Raw genomic sequence first — 15976 nt, 5'->3', positions numbered from 1 at the left:
TTCCATTTCCTTGGTGAAACTGGAATAACAATATCCACTCTACCTATCGTATGAAGTTATGGTGTGGATCAAATGAGGTGATGTATGTCAACACACTATGAACGTTCTGTGGCACCATACAATTGCAGTAGCTTTATTTCAGAGTGAGAGATTTGCTTGGGCTGGCAAACTTGCAACACAGAAAATGATTCTTTGTTGTTGTTTTTTTCCATAGTCACAGGAGACTGTTTCCTTATTTTTTTTCTAATTAATTAATTAATTAATTAATTTTATTTTGGCTGTGTTGGGTCTTCGTTGCTGCGCCCGGGCTTTCCCTAGTTGTGGTGAACAGGGGCTACTCTTCATTGTGGTGTGCATGCTTCTTATTGTGGTGGCTTCTCTTGTTGCGGAGCATGTGCTCTAGGCACTCGGGCTTCAGCAGTTGTGGCGTGCGGGCTCAGTAGTTGTGGCTTGTGGGTTCTAGAGCACAGACTCAGTAGTTGTGGCACACGGGCTTGGTTGCTCGGCGGCATGTGGGATCTTCTTGGACCAGGGCTCGAACCCGTGTCCCCTGCATTGGTAGGTGGATTCTTAACCACTGCACCACCAGGGACATCCAGAAAATTGTTCTAACATGAATGTTACCTTGCCCTGTGAGGACTTGTGTTGTCATGCCAACATTTCAATGGGGAGAGGGGCCCGGAAAGTAACTTTTCCTCGTTGGTTGATTTTGAGAGATCTGAGGGGAATCGTTTTCATGGACCAAATTTATATTACAGTTTTCATTGAGTTCTTGGTGGAAATTGTAAATTTCTGTGACCCTTCATTCAGAGATGAGAAAGCTTGGATTTGTCAGAGTTTGTCACTCTTTTAATTGGAAAGATTGAAACAGCTTTTTGCCCAATTCCTTGCTTTTTTCTTCACGTTGCCTTTACTTAGCGTCACAGTCTAATCATCTGAAAACCTGATGAATTTGTCAAGTGTTAAGGATCATCAGCCTTGTCAGTCCATTGTTTCTGTGTGAGGAGCCCAAATCAAACTCATTTCTAAGGCAGTGGCAATGCCAGCTCCAGCAAACCACGGTGTTTTACTTTTGGAATGTTTGAAATAGAAGTTTCAGGTAATCTGTATAAAGAGATTAGGATTTTACTGGATTTTCCCTCCTAGGGTGTTTTTTTGGAGAATATAGTGAGCGGTTGCTTATATTTGTAGTATGTCCAGTTTTTAGAAAATTCTGTTTTCTAGATGAAGAATTTTGGTAGTCACTAGTTTCTGGACATTTTTAACTGGAAGGGGGCCGCAGAATGCATGGGGCCGGCTCTGCCTTCAGTACGGCAGACTGAAGGCTGTGGGGAAACATGACCTTTTCCTTCCTTGAGGACTGCCGGCAGCTCTCCCTTCTTCTAGTAATTCATCAGGGAGTTTCAGCGTTCTGTGAAAGCATTTTCCCTGATAGTCAATCAAAAGCTCTTTTAACTTAAGCCCCTTTTCTTGTACTAAGTCATTGATAGTGATGGAGGCACACTTCGCAGCATCCTTCTCAAAAATGTCTCTCAAATCTTGCGTCTGTTCACTGTCACTGCCACTATCTTAATTTAGATTCTGATTGCGTCTCATCTAGGCTGTAACCCCTGCTTCCTAAGCTCTCTGCTACTATTGTCTCTCCACTCTGGAGCGCTGCCATATTCACGGCTCTAAAATGTATGCGTCCCTGGCCTTTCTAGTGCTTTGTAGGGTAGTATCCAAGCTTATCAGTTTCACTGTCTCTGGACCTGTGTGTTAGGAAGTATGTTCTGCTGAGAGTGGCGTTAAATCCTAAAATATCAATGGCTTAAACAAGAAAGTTTATTTCTGTCTCACAGAAAAGAAGAACAGAGGTAAGCAGGTCAAGGCTTATAGGTTAGCTGCATGGTCTTCAATTCTGCTCTGCACAGCAGAATGCACTGTTGTCCTGTAGCCTCCAGGACCAAGATAAGTGCTTGAGGTCCAGCTGCCACATCCACACTCCAGCCAGCAGGAAGGAGGAAGAGGGAAAGGCTGTACCTCCGTCCTTTAAATCACAGCACTTTAACCTGCATCTCATTGGCTAAAACTTAGACATCCAGGCCATGTTTAGTTACAAAAAGACTGAGGGAGGTAGTCTTCTAACTAATACTAGCTAAAATAAAAAAAATAAAATAAAATCGGAGTTCTGCCTAGTAGGAAAGAAGAGAATAGATAAATTGGGCGGTAACTAGAATCTCTGCCATAGGACCTATCCCACCTCCCCGCCAGTTTTGTTCCTTTCCCCATCCAGTCCCTTCCTGCCCAACACTTGTGTCCTCAACCCGTTAGTAGCTACAATAAATCTCTTACTAATCCTTTACCATGTCAGGCTCTTTCACAGCTCTGGGCCATGTACAAGTGCTGGCCTTTACCTGGAATGCCCTTCAACTTTCTTTCTCCAAAACATCTGTATATCCTTCAAGCCCAACTCACTTCCTCAGTGAATCTTGCTTATTTCCTTAACATTGACAGCACATTACTTCATACTTGAGCATATATCAGTGGAAGAGCTTCAGGAACTTAGTAGTTGAAAACACTTGGGTTTGAATTTCTTCTCTGCAACTTGGGCTGGAAAACTATAAATATGGAAGTTCTTGGCGTATAAATTATACTTAGAGCCATAGTGCAGATCTCTCTTCTTGAGTTCCAGATCTTCATGTTGAACTGCTTACTCAGTATCATCACTTGAAGATCTCACAGGTGGCCTCTCAAATAGAACCACCTCTGAGGTAGAACCCTGGATTTTCACCACCTCTTCTAGTCTTTCCTGTGCCAGTAATGCCTCCATCAGCCTAGCTGCAGATGTTAGAAAGCTTGAAGTAATCCTTTATTTCTTATATCTAATAATCCTTAAACTCTCACATCTAATTACCACCAAAGTCTATTAGTTCAACTCCAAAATATCTCTTAAATTGATCCTTTTTTTTTTTTTTTTTTTTTTGCGGTACGCGGGCCTCTCACTGTTGTGGCCTCTCCCATTGCGGAGCGCAGGCTCCGGACACGCAGGCTCAGCGGCCATGGCTCACAGGCCCAGCCTCGCTGCAGCATGTGCGATCTTCCCGGACCGGGACATGAACCCGTGTCCCCTGCATCGGCAGGCGGGCTCTCAACCACTGCGCCGCCAGGGAAGCCCAAATTGATCCTTTTAATTCCATCTCCAGTGCTTGTATTGTAGCACTATCCTCTTGTGTCTGGACTTCTGCGATAGCTCTTAACTGGTCTCCCAACATCCCCTCTTAGGTTGGCTGAGTCTCAGGTTAGGCAGTCACTTTCTTGAACAAAATCCTTAGCCAGCTTCCTATCGTATGTAGGTTTAAACTCAGGATTCTTAACTTCTGCAAGGCCCCATCTGGCTCGACTCCTGTCTACCGCTCATTTCCATTTCTGGCCATGCCCATTCTTGTTCATTGTCCTCCAGCCACATGGTCTTTCTGTTCCTGATTGTGCCAGGGACTTCCCACCTCCACCCCTTCCCAAGTACCATTCCCCACTTGGGGTCTTTTGTCCCCTTCCTCACTCCTACACACACCATCCTCATATCTCAGCGTCAGTGTCACTTGCACACAGGACCTTTCTCTGACTTCTTAGTCTAAATCATATGTTCTCTTCTCTTCCTCCTTGGGAGTGCTCTTTCATTCTTAGCATTCATCACAGTTTATAATTCTATATTTATTGAGTGCCTATTTATTGAATATCACTCCAGCATTAAACTGTATGTTCCATAAGGGCTGGAATCATCTTTCTTTTATTCACACTGAATCCTCAATGCCCAGTGCTCCGTAAACACACATGGTATAAATGAAGGAACAAATGACCTTGTGATTAAACGACGCGATAGATTCTCTCATTAAATTGACAGCTTTGCTACTCGCTGTGGCAAGACGTAGTTGTTGGAAACCTGTTAAGGTGATTCACTTTTCTAAACTGGCAGTGTGTTTCTTCACATTCATTGAACATATCTGTGGTGCTCACCTGTAAGGCTACAAGCTTCAGTTTAATTTATTAGGGTGCATCTTTGTCTGAACAAAGCCTGATTTCTGCCGGGATATCCTTATGAACACAGAGCCTGAAAAGGGCGTGTTCAGGTGTGATCTCTGAGAATCATAATTGGGCCCATTTCCATGGCTTGCCCTCTTTTTTTGAATGCCACCTGGCGTAACCTTTGGAACAGAAGACTTGCTTGTTGTTGGGATGGAATCTGAAGCAATAGTCATTTTAAGACGGAGCCACCAGTGACCGTTACAGAAAGCTGCATGCCCAGGATTTGGGCTGTCTCGGAAAGACCCTCACTACCCTGTCTTGATTGCCAGCTCTTGAGACCAAACTCGGATATCAGATATCTAGGTAGAGTATACTTGTTCATGGTAATTCCAGCCTCCTAATCTTTCATGAATTACCTGTTGTGTAGAACACATTGGCAAGATGTGTTATGGAACTGGTCAACAACTTGTGTGGGTTTTTTTCTCCCTAAGAGTATAAAAGATGTTGTTCTGAAAGCATCTGATGATTTTGGAATCCTGAACTTGGTCTAAAATAAAAGATGAACTTGGATGATGTCCCTCTTTTACAGGGTGATGAAGAGGGTGATCGACAATGGGAAAGTTTTCATTTGTTTTTCTTTTTAGGAAACAGAATTCTGCTTTCAGTGGGCACTATGGTGCGTAGATTTTAGCATAGATGGAAAAGCATACAGTTGATTGTTCTTAAGCCCCAGTAGGTCAGATCATGTCAGTGTTTCCAGGGTACGCCCAGAGTAAAGTTGGCTTTTAGCTGAGCCTTTGCTAAGAGGCAGCCAGTCCTGAAAAGGATTTATTTATTTATTTTGGCCTTGGTAATGTCTAAATGATGATAAGTACAAGTCTCTCTTAGCTGGCTGGAGTGGGTCCCACATGAATTGGTTGTGACCCCTAGAATCCAGAAACTCCAGTAGAGTTGGATAAGAATATTTTGTGGGGGAAATCTAATGTAACGCATGGAAATGTAAAATATTAAATGTTCAGAAGTTTGTAATTTGCTGCTTTTTTTCATGAGTGGTTTTAATACTTCTGGTCCAGAGCCTAACTCCCTCTTTAGTGGTTTCAGTTTCTTGGGTGAATGTGAATTTTATAAGTTTTTTAAGAAAGGAAATTAAACATTAAAAGACTTTAAGTACTTTACTCTTTATATAATGTCACTAAGAAAAGCCAGGAAAATCAGGGTTGGCTTTTTTATTTGTTTATTTAATAAATATAATCTGTTTTCCACCATTTTGTTTGTTATGGCTGTACCAGAGTACTTTTAAAAGTTCACATTTATTTTGATTTTGTTTTATTTCAGTGGATGTGCATAATAAGTTAACCTATCTCTAGTCTTCATCGTGGGCTGGGGCAGTGTATAGCATTTAGTTATTTGGGCACTTTGACACATAGGCGATTTAGTTTCATTCAGCATAACTTGATGCTCTCCACTTGTATGATGCCTAACATATGAATGTTAAATAGATAAAATGCGGCCTGCTGAGTGTGAGCATTTCTACAAGTTAGTGACGTAACTGACCTTAGCCAAGTCACCTAACCACTGTGGGCCTGGGTTTCCTTTTCTGTAAAATGAGTAGTTTGGGGTAAATGGTGTCCAAGAATCCTTGCAGCTCTGAATTTAAAAATCCCATGAGTCTGTATGCCTAATAGGTATGTGTCTACCTGATTCCTCCTCCTCTTCTTTTCTCTTTTTTTTAAATTAGGAAAAGAGGATGCTGGTGCACCAGTTACAAAAGACGAGAACACCTTCATGTCACAGGACACAAGAGCTTTACCAGAGAAGTCGCTGCAGAGATCAGCAAAGGTCTCTGCCTGTTTCCTTCACTTGTCTGGCTGGTAGCTGAGCTACCTGTTGGAGGCCTCTCATACAATTCAGTTAGGACTGTAGTTGGTCAGTTAATCAGAAAAGTCAGTGGAAGCAGGGAATCATAAAAAGTGAATTTTTTTCATAACTTTAAACATATATTCATCTGTCTGTCTTTGGATGAAGGGCCAAGGCCTTTTCTTTGCATGTGGGTATGTTTATTAAGGTTCTGCATTATCTTTTTCTGCATAAACTGCACTTGTAATGTGACATCTATGATTTCCAGTTTGGTTTATTTAAAGTGGAGTGAGAGGGACTTCCCTGACGGTCTAGCGGTTAAGACTCCACGCTTCCACCGCAGGGGGCATGGGTTTGATCCCTGGTCGGGGAAATAAGATCCTGTGTGCCGTGCGGCACGGCAATAAATGAATGAATGGAGTGAGAATTTAGGCACTGGTGAAGCAATATGAATGTAGACTCCTTCTAGATTTTTAGTTTTTTGCTCCAATTTTTTTTATTGTTGTCACGACCATATCTAATTCAAAAGTAAGTTTTTAATAAGTATATTTTAGTTTCTCCAAAGTATTTAATTCAGTTGTCCAGTAACAAAAGCAATTTGTATTTTTGCGTAATTCAATTTTATTTTTTAATTATATATGCTAGGACTTCCCGGGTGGTGCAGTGGTTAAGAATCCACCTGCCAATGCAGGCGACATGGGTTTGAGCCCCGGTCTGGGCCGATCCCACATGCCACGGAGCAACTAAGCCCGTGCGCCACAACTACTGAGCCTGTGCTCTAGAGCCTGTGTGCCACAACTACTGAAGCCCGCACGCCTAGGCCCTGTGCTCTGCAACAAGAGAAGCCACTGCAAGGAGAAGCCCGTGCACTACAACAAAGAGTAGCCCCCGCTCGCCACAACTAGAGAAAGCCCGTGCACAGCAACAAAGACCCAACACAGCCAAAAACAAATAAAATTAAATCTTAAAAAAAAAATTGTATATGCTAGTGACATATTCAGATATGAGATCAAACACAGCTGATCCTCGCTACGCAGGTAGCTCCTGGTGGAAGGAGTGGTGCAATGACAAAGGATGGAGTGTGTGATAGCATGAGGTTTTCCTTTACCAGAGGCATCCGCCAGCACGTGTAACCTGGGAATGCGGCATTGCCACTCAGTCTAGCAAGTTGGATAGGAGAGTGTCTCCTGCGTATCGACATGAGGAATTTCTAAATTATATTACATATATTTTACTCTCCCCTGCCAATTGCCCATTCGTTTATCTAGATCTTTATTTTAATAAGCTTTTCGTATTATTATTTTTTGCGGTACATGGGGCTCTCACTGTTGTGGCCTCTCCTGTTGCGGAGCACAGGCTCCGGACGCGCAGGCTCAGCGGCCATGGCTCACAGGCCCAGCCGCTCCGCAGCATGTGAGATCTTCCCGGACCGGGGCACGAACCCGCGTCCCCTGCATCGGCAGGCGGACTCTCAACCACTGTGCCACCAGGGAAGCCCTTAATAAGCATTTTGAGTACTAACCATATACTAGGCAATATGATAGGTGTGAAAGAGTATAATGAACGGAAAGATCGTGGGCTGGGTCTGGCTCACAAGTTTGTGTTTTGCTTGACCTGTGCAATATTTAAAAATTTTGGCTTAGTAGCTTATATGAAAAAAAAAAAAAAAAGAAAAGGAATGTCAGGCTTCTGGCGTCTCTTGATGAAACAAAACATCCAGCAACAGTGGGCCACATTCTTAAATGACTTTGGTCAGAGCTGAGTAGAGGCAACCTCTGTCAGTGGAATTTGTGTTCTGCAATTTGCTGCTGCCCCCCAATGGTGCTTCCTCTCTTGCTATTTTTGGTTTTGGGGTTTATTTGTTTTTGTATAGTTTCTTAATGAATTCAATCTAAAATTACAAGGCAAAACTTACACTGTGGTAAAGTCATTTATGTGACAGTTAACACATGAATCATGAGTAATGTCATGCTGATTTGTATACTTCTTGTTCTGTCAAACGTTAAAACGAAAAGCATCAGACATGATGGCATAGATTCATTTCTCCTTGCTCTTCTCCCCTAAGCACAGCTACAAATTCTGAACAATAATAAGAGACAACCAAAGGAGAATTCTGAAAGATGAAAAGAGGAAGGCAAACTAGTTAGGGACTCTAGGGCTAGAAGAACAATGTAGTAGCAGGGGACTTTATAAGCCCTCCACCAACAGAAGGGGACCCAGGCCCCATGTTTCTGGATCCCAACTCCACAACAGAAGGTGGCTCAAGCAGACTCGTTCCTCACTCAGATCTAACAGGAGGCCCTCCAACAACACCAGGCAATCCCAGCAGCACCTGTAAGACAAATTGACTGGGATCTCTGCTGATGGCAAGTGGCCAGGAAAAGGGCTCTCCTTCCCCACCACACCTGAGACTTCTGTCCCTCACCAAGAGATGCCAGGCATCTGGGTGGCTTTGACAGCAGGGATCCTGCCAAAGAGGTGACCTAGCCCCAGAAGTCTCTTTGTCCCTATGGGCCTGAGACTCCCCTCCCCCACCCAGAGACACCTGGCATCCAGATGTCACTAGCAAGGGAGATCCTACCACAAGTATGTGGTCCAGGAAACCTCTTTATCCTCATGGGCCTGAGATGCCCCTCTCCCACCCAGAGATGCTGAGCAGCCACATAGCACCAGTAGAAGGGGGTGCCACTACACCCAAAACCCTAAGCGAGAAGTCTCTCTGTCTCTGCATGGATGTGGACCAGGATGTGCTCCTCACCCACATCAGAGAGACCAGCCAGGTGGCCAGCCCCTCAGCAGTACCAGCAGAAACTAGTGGGAGCCCCAGTGGTACCTTGTCAACCAAACATATCAAAATAGCGTTGCAAAGCCTCTGAAAACTAAATTGTCACTGTAGCTACAGCCCACAAAAGTAGTCCGGGACCTGCATGCTCGCCCTAGACAGGGTGACTGCCTTCTAAAAGGCAAGATTTAAATAAGACCTTGAACCTGCTAACATTATAGCCAAAAGGTCCGGGACAGGATACATTAGAAAATCACCTTATACCAAGAACCGGGAAAATCACTACTTGAGTGAGGAATGACAGCTAACACCAAGTTAGTTGATGCCAACACCAAGATACTGCAGTTACCTGATAGCGATTTAAGATAGCCATCGTAAATATGCTTTAATAGCAATTAAAAATTCTCTTGAAACAAATGAGAAAACTGAAAGTCTCAGCAAGGAAATAGAAGTTATAAAAAGGGAACTAAATGGAAATTATAGAACTGAAAAATACAGCAACAAATGAAATACTTGCTGGATGGGCTCAGTAGTAGAGTAGAGGTGACTCAGCACAGAATTAGTTAACTTGAGGACCAATCAATAGAATTTACCCAATGTGAACAGAGAGAAAATACATTGAAAAAAAATGAACAGAGCCTCAGGAAGCCGTGGAACAGTAAAAAAAGATCCAGCATTCAGATAATTGGAGTCCCAAAAGAAGGATCAAGAGAGTGGGGCTTAAAGAATAAATTATGCTGGGGACTTCCCTGGTGGTCCAGTGGTAAATAATCCGCCTTCCAGTGCAGGGGACGTGGGTTTGATCCCTGGTCGGTGAACTAAGATCCCACGTGCCATGGGGCAGCTAAGCCCGCGTGCCACAAACTACAGAGCCCACATACTAGCACGCCACAACTAGAGAGAGAAGAAAACCTGTAGCCGCAACTAGAGAGAAGCCCGCGCGCCACAACAAAGAGCCTGTGCCACACGCCTCAACAAAGACCCTGCCTGCTGCAGCTAAGACCCTGCCTGCAGCAACGCAGCCAAAAAGAATACATTGTGCTGACTGGGAACAGGTTAAAAAAATACCTTAGAGCTTTTGAGTTCCTAGCAGCAGTTGTATAACATTAATGTGTGATGGTATGCATCTGTATGATTATAATTTTCTTCTTTTCTCGTGGACTCAGTAATTTGTGTTTAAGGTTAGAGAATAGCAGTGGCTGAATGGTTCCAGAATTGAGGATTTTTGGGGTAGGTGCAATGGAACAACAAGAGGGGTGAGGCATTTGATGACATACGTAACAGGACTTGAAGTGATGAAACATGGCGTCTCTGGCAGGTAGGAAAGGGCTCAAGGCTAAGAAGTAGCTAACAGACATTGAGAGAAGGCAAGGGTCAAGGCACTAGTGGTCTTGATGTGGTGAAAAAGCCCGTGGAGGAGCACAGGAGAGTGAGAGCTGAATGATGGGTCAGTCCAAGATGATGTGTTTCTCTTGGTAGAAATAGCACGTACTTGTGCTATTGAATTTTTGCCTGGTGAAATGAGAGACTGGGTTTAATCTTGGAAAGAAGGAAGGTTAAAAGGTTTCAGCATTTGAAGGCATAATAAAGAAATTATTTACGTTTAATAACATTTTAAAATAAACAACTATTGTATTGTTCACCTGAGATACTGGTATAGTTCATGTGAGAAAAATGTAATGCAGACCAAATACCTGGAGCTGTACTTCCCTGCTGGAGTTTTACATATTTTTTTGAGACATAGGTCTTGGTTTTAAAAGCACTTTCATCTAATTAATCTGTGTATTGCTTAGTTTTCCTTGGGTGTATGTGCTTGCTGGCTTCAGTTGTTACAACTTAAATATAGATAACTTAGTCACAGAGCCTCACTGAGAGGTACTTCATTTAGACTTAGAAAAACTGCTGGACCCAGATAGTTGACCAAATAACATCCTACTGACTTCTCCCAACTGTTATCCAGTCCTACGGATAAACAGCATTGACTATATCTTTGGTATTTTCAGGTGGTTTACATCTTGGAAAAAAAACATTCCCGTGCAGCGACTGGCTTCCTCAAACTCTTGGCCGATAAGAACAGTGAACTGTTTAGGAAGTATGCCCTGTTTTCTCCCTCGGACCACCGGGTGCCTAGAATTTATGTACCTCTCAAGGACTGTCCCCAGGACTTTGTGACCCGGCCTAAGGATTATGCCAACACGCTGTTCGTCTGCCGCATTGTGGACTGGAAGGAAGACAGCAACTTTGCCCTGGGGTAGGTGACCTCTGGCGAGAGAAGCCGCAGATCCCAGACGGAACTTGGTTTAGGTGGCATTTACGTAAGCATTTTTGTGTGTATTTTAATTATTATTTCTTCATTAAAGCATGCGTACTAGGCGTGGTTCTTCAGAAATCACCCTTAGCTACCACAGCTGGCCACCTATAGGTTCCTTGAACTGCCAGGCAAATCACCTTTTTTGTTTGTTTTTGGTTTTTGGCGTAAAACACAAGCACATTCTGAACCTCTGCTTATTTCCTGTTATGTTATGAATCCTGTTCGTAGTTGCGAACTTGCAAAGAATTCATTGTGTCAAACAGTCAGACCCCTCCTTTCAGACACTGGTGTTAAAATATGTGAAATTCCAGGCGTATTCATGGGACCGCAGTCTCCCATGCTTTAAAATATGAATGTAAAGGTATGTTTGAATGATGTGCTTTTTTGGTATTGATCCTTCAGAGGTTTCACTTGTGGCATTAAACATTAAATTACCCTACTGTAAACAGGGAAAGGTACCATGTTTTTAGGGAAGCTTTTAGAAACCAGTCTAACTTAAATATAGATTATATAGCCACAGAGCATCATGGATAGCCATTTCCTTGTAATCTGAAGAAACCGATGGACCTAGCTGTTTGATCAAATGCTGTGCCTGTTTCCTTCTTACAATTGGTATTCATTTTGAAAGAGAAGTTGTATTAAGTTTTAGCTATATCTGTAGCCCTTTATTATAGATGGTGTCTAGTTTATGCTTAGGTTTCATTTTAGGTAATGAAAATAAAGGCATACAAGCTAGAAAAATTTGCTCTGACACTACTTTCAGTCTAATTGGGTGACTTGCTTGTTGGTCATCTAACTTGTACAGGATGGACCCTCCTGGGAATGATCCGTGGTTATGAGTGCCGACACTGAATGGATGGCCACAATGTGCTGCTTTGATGAGGTTTATTCTCTGCTTAGCCTTTTCTGGTTAGTGAAGTAAACCAAATCAAATCTGTGTGTCCTAATGCAATTTAAGAAATACTATCCTGGGCCACTTTCTCAGTGCTATGAAGATCACTGTGATTTATATGATCTCAGAGCCACTCAGAAACAGTTGCACTTTCTTTTTTGCTCTCAAGTGGTGGGATTGCGATGTCATCATTTTGAAGCCTAACTCATTATCCAAAAGTGACGTCAACCCCTTGAGCCCTAAATAGCCCTTCTCAGCGGCTTGCCAGTTTCTCACCATCCACTCAAAAGGCTTGATAATGGCTGTGCCACCTGGCCCCTGGTGATTGTGCCCACCACACTGTGCTTGGCAGTGAAAAGGGAACACTTTCACATCAAGGCAGGAAATCCAGCCTTGTCTTTTATCTGCCTTTCTGTCATATCCCATTGTGTGTACTTGATTGGGCTGTTTCCTTAGTTTTTGAGCTGTAAGGGTGTAGTCAGGAAATCTTCACAGAATGAGTTTCTCTTATTACTCAGATGGCCCTTCAGGTGCTTTTTATGGTTTTTTTTTTACAGATGCTCCCTTACTTCATCAAGAACTCTTTTCTTGTGGGTAAAGTACAACAGTAATCAAAAAAGGAGTCAGGCCTTTGAAGCAGCAAGGACATTCTCTGAATCTAAAGAAAGAATATTTTAAAATAATAACCATATATTAATCATCTATTTTTCAAAATGCAAAAGTTTGAAGATTCTCATACTTAGATGGAGAGCTGTGCTTTTTCTCGACCTTTTTACTATAAAGACATTAAAAATTGTCTTTTATGGAAATAAGCCTTTTAAAATCCTTGTGGAAAAGAGAAAATTTATCTCAAGAAATAAAATGTGGCAGGTCTTCATGGTGAAGTTCTCAGCTGACATCTGTCTCGTGGGGGGTGTGCACTGCAGCTGTTGCCTGTTGGGGGGTCGCCTGGCTCTTTTGTTCTGGCTATCTGTTACTGATCTTTAGGAGCTGAGGTCACCGTTTCCCAGTCAGAACATGCCGTGCTGTGAGCACTTGGGTTTCCTCTCTCATCTTTGCCAGGTTCTGACCCGGAGCGTGAAGGTAGTACTTGCTCAGGGTATGAATGTGAAAGCATAGAAACCATGCCTAAAAACCAGGTTTAACCGAAGCGCCTTTCTTTTGAATTTCTTCCCTGCCCCAACACTCTGCCCTTAAAAATTATTGAACTTCTGCCTATATAATTGCTACTGATTATTCAAGTCCAAAGTCACTTACTTCTGTAGTTAAATTCAGTTCACAAAGACGGGTGTTAATCATATGTGTAAGTCACTGCTGTATTATGTGAGAAATACAAAGGTAAACAAGCTGTGGTTTCTTTATGTAAAGAAATGATAACCTAATGCAGAAGGAGTTTACGTAAATGTCACAGGATTAATTTGATTCTAAGAAATGGAATCCTACTTGATCTAATTTAAATAAAAGTGGTGATTAATATAAGACATTGGTGGTTCACCTAAAACCCAGGCCAGTAAGCGTAGGCAGGTCTCATGAGGAGCTCAGAACTCACACGGTGGCAAAGGAGTCACAGCTTCTTTCTCAACCACCCTGACCGGTCCAGCCACCACATGGTATCTTTTCTCTCCCCCTTTCTGCACATGAGTTGTATTAGTCTGCTTTTTTCTCCACAGGAGCCATTTACCTGCTTGATAGCATACATGGCCCCCAAATGGTACTGCCAGTCCTCTGCAGGTCACACACTGTAGTCTAGAGCACAATACAGAATTCCTAGGGTAGAAGATCTTTATTGGTCTATTGAGACAGTTATTTGCCTAATAGTTTTAAACAGAGGTAGGGGTCCGAGGTCCTGGGATCCACTGCCCCGTTATCAGGGACTGGGGGGCTCACCTCTCTGGCAAAGAGTGTGGGTAAAGCAGATGGACTGAATGGCCTGTCTCTCTGAGCTCTAGCTGTGGTACGAAGCAGAGTGTTGTAAGCTCTTCCATAGGAATAAAATAATTTTCTGGAAGCTTAGAGGAGGTGGATGAAGGGGGAAATCCAGGGTTGTTTCTGGGAGAGTGGAAGCCTGTTTGCTAAAAGATCACTCTGATTCAGAGTCCAGAGTGGGTGGGAAGGGCCATGACTGAAAGCAAGCAGTAGGCTGTCGCACTACGATGAGATGGGAGAACCTGAAGTAAAGGAGCTGCAGTGAGGGAAGCAAAAGGAATGAAAAGAGTCAGGGGAGACGAAGAAGGTAAATTTTCTCAGACATGGTAACCAATGGGAAGAGGGGCATGGAAGAGAAAGACAGAACCTTGAATGAACTCTCAGGCCTCTGACTTGCGTGATTGGTCGGATGATGGCATTTAATCATCATTCATCAAGGACAACTTCACCTCCTACTGTTCCCTTCACTTATGCCTCATTACTTGCCATTTCATTGCTAACTGTGTTCCTAGCTCCAGACTTTTGCACACTACACTTCCTTTCCCAGCAGCGGCCTTCTCCTCTCCCCAGTGTTTATTTAGTGAAATACTCAGCTTTTAAACTTAACTCAGTCGTCTACTCGGAAAATGTTCCCTGACTGAGTCCTCCGTCATTGGGTGCTCCCATAGTTTCTAATAATACCACTCTTAAAGCTCTCATCTGTTTGTATTGTAATTGCTTATGTAAGTTATTTACTTGGCCATGAACTTCTTTAGGACAAGGATACTCAGTGAATGTTTGCTGGCCGGTCAGATGGGTAGATGAGAATGATTTTTATGACCCCAGGGTCTTCAGCCATGTTGACTAGGAAGATGTTGTACCATAAATCAAGCTAGAAAACACAGGAGTGGTTTAGAACAGAAAGTAATGAGAACCAGGTTCTGTGGTTTCAAAATCAGCACTTGATAACAATATACAGTCAGTATATAACTGCGGGTGGAGAACCCCACCTTTAGAATCTTTAACAAAAACGTTAGGTAGCATGTGCACATTAACAGAATGTATAATTTCAGTAGCTTTGGAAGGGGCCTTCAGGAGGCCATCAGCCTCGGTGCGCCCTTCAGTGTAAGCACTGCTTCTCCGGCACTGCCAGTGGCACTTTGGTGCCTCCAGTTAAGGGAAGCCCAAAGAGAATTACAGTACTAGAGACCTCTAGTTGTTACAAGTTAATTTTTTTCTTGTTCTTGGAATTGCCGTGAGAGATTTCAGCTGAACCGTATTCACCTCTATACATTACATGCCGCGCTTCGATGGACCGTAGTCCTGTCATGCTATCACAAATCTAAAGGTAGTCTGTTCTTAGTGAACCCTTACTGGCTTTTCGGGGTCACTGCTTTTTGTTATGCATCACAACATGGTTAGTGTTTTTTACATTTAGTGCTAGGTTCTTGTCCAAGATACTTAAAAAGCCACATTGGCTTCCTTGCTGAAATGATTTGTAATTATATAATCAGACGTATAGTTTTAAGAGCTTCTCAACTCTCTTAAATCATTCTTCCCTTTAGAAACTCTTGCAGTGGAATTCATGCTTATACTTTCTCAGACCTTTGTGAAATCTGCTATCCTAAAGTATAGAGTTTACAGTCCCATCCTTCTCTTCCAGGATGTCATGCACATGGAGATATCAAGGTCACTTTCTCCTAGATTTATCATGGTTTCTTCTTCTGGAATATTTAAGGATAAATCTTGAAGAAAATGGAAAAGTTTTACAGCAGCTACTGTGAAAAACATCATAGTGTTTCTTGGCAACACTGAAGACTAACTAAAGATCTATGACATGAATTGACCTAGAGCAAACTGACATATGTATATTACTTTCTCTAGCAAACTTTGGTAGCTTTAAGGGATGGGAAGGAGGAAAATGAATAGGTCAATGCATGTATAGCAGGGTTGAGAAATTTTTGGTTGAATGTGGATTGTCTAGGCTTAATGTCGTAGTACTGCTCATTTTAAGAGAATGAAGGACAGCAGCTTCCATTGGAGAGAGTGACTGGGTGAGGTGAAAGGAGAGGAAGGGAAGTTCTGATTGACGATGTGTGTGGTGGGGAAGAAGTGGCTGATGGGGAAGGGGGTCTGTTCTGGTATCTTCTTCAACTCCCACCTTTGCACCTATAAGGCGTCAGTAATCAGTCAGAAATATTTGTTGACTAATAGAAGCAAATAC

At 42.8% G+C, this 15976-nt stretch overlaps 1 protein-coding gene across 6 annotated transcripts in view; it reads left to right on the top strand.

Annotated features, from left to right (window-relative positions):
* DIS3L2 (DIS3 like 3'-5' exoribonuclease 2) overlaps positions 1-15976 on the top strand; it is a 370907-nt gene that overhangs the window by 148455 nt on the left and 206476 nt on the right. For 5 of the 6 annotated variants that reach the window (XR_003002632.1, XM_024740590.1, XM_024740587.1 and 2 more), the window contains 2 exons: positions 5744-5844; positions 10648-10895. Coding sequence is in view for 4 of the 6 variants with exons in the window: in XM_024740590.1 (XP_024596358.1) it covers positions 5744-5844; positions 10648-10895 (349 nt within the window). In the remaining 2 variants the exon portion in view is untranslated. Of the gene's footprint in view, positions 1-5743; positions 5845-10647; positions 10960-15976 lie in introns of all 6 variants that reach the window. The other variant, XR_003002633.1, reaches the window with a different exon arrangement.

Source organism: Neophocaena asiaeorientalis, unplaced genomic scaffold (assembly GCF_003031525.2).
Source record: "Neophocaena asiaeorientalis asiaeorientalis breed wild unplaced genomic scaffold, Neophocaena_asiaeorientalis_V1.1 scaffold388, whole genome shotgun sequence".
NCBI classification, from domain to species: Eukaryota; Metazoa; Chordata; class Mammalia; order Artiodactyla; family Phocoenidae; genus Neophocaena; species Neophocaena asiaeorientalis.
Note: the sequence above shows the minus strand (reverse complement) of the source record. Positions and strands in the feature narration are given on the sequence as shown.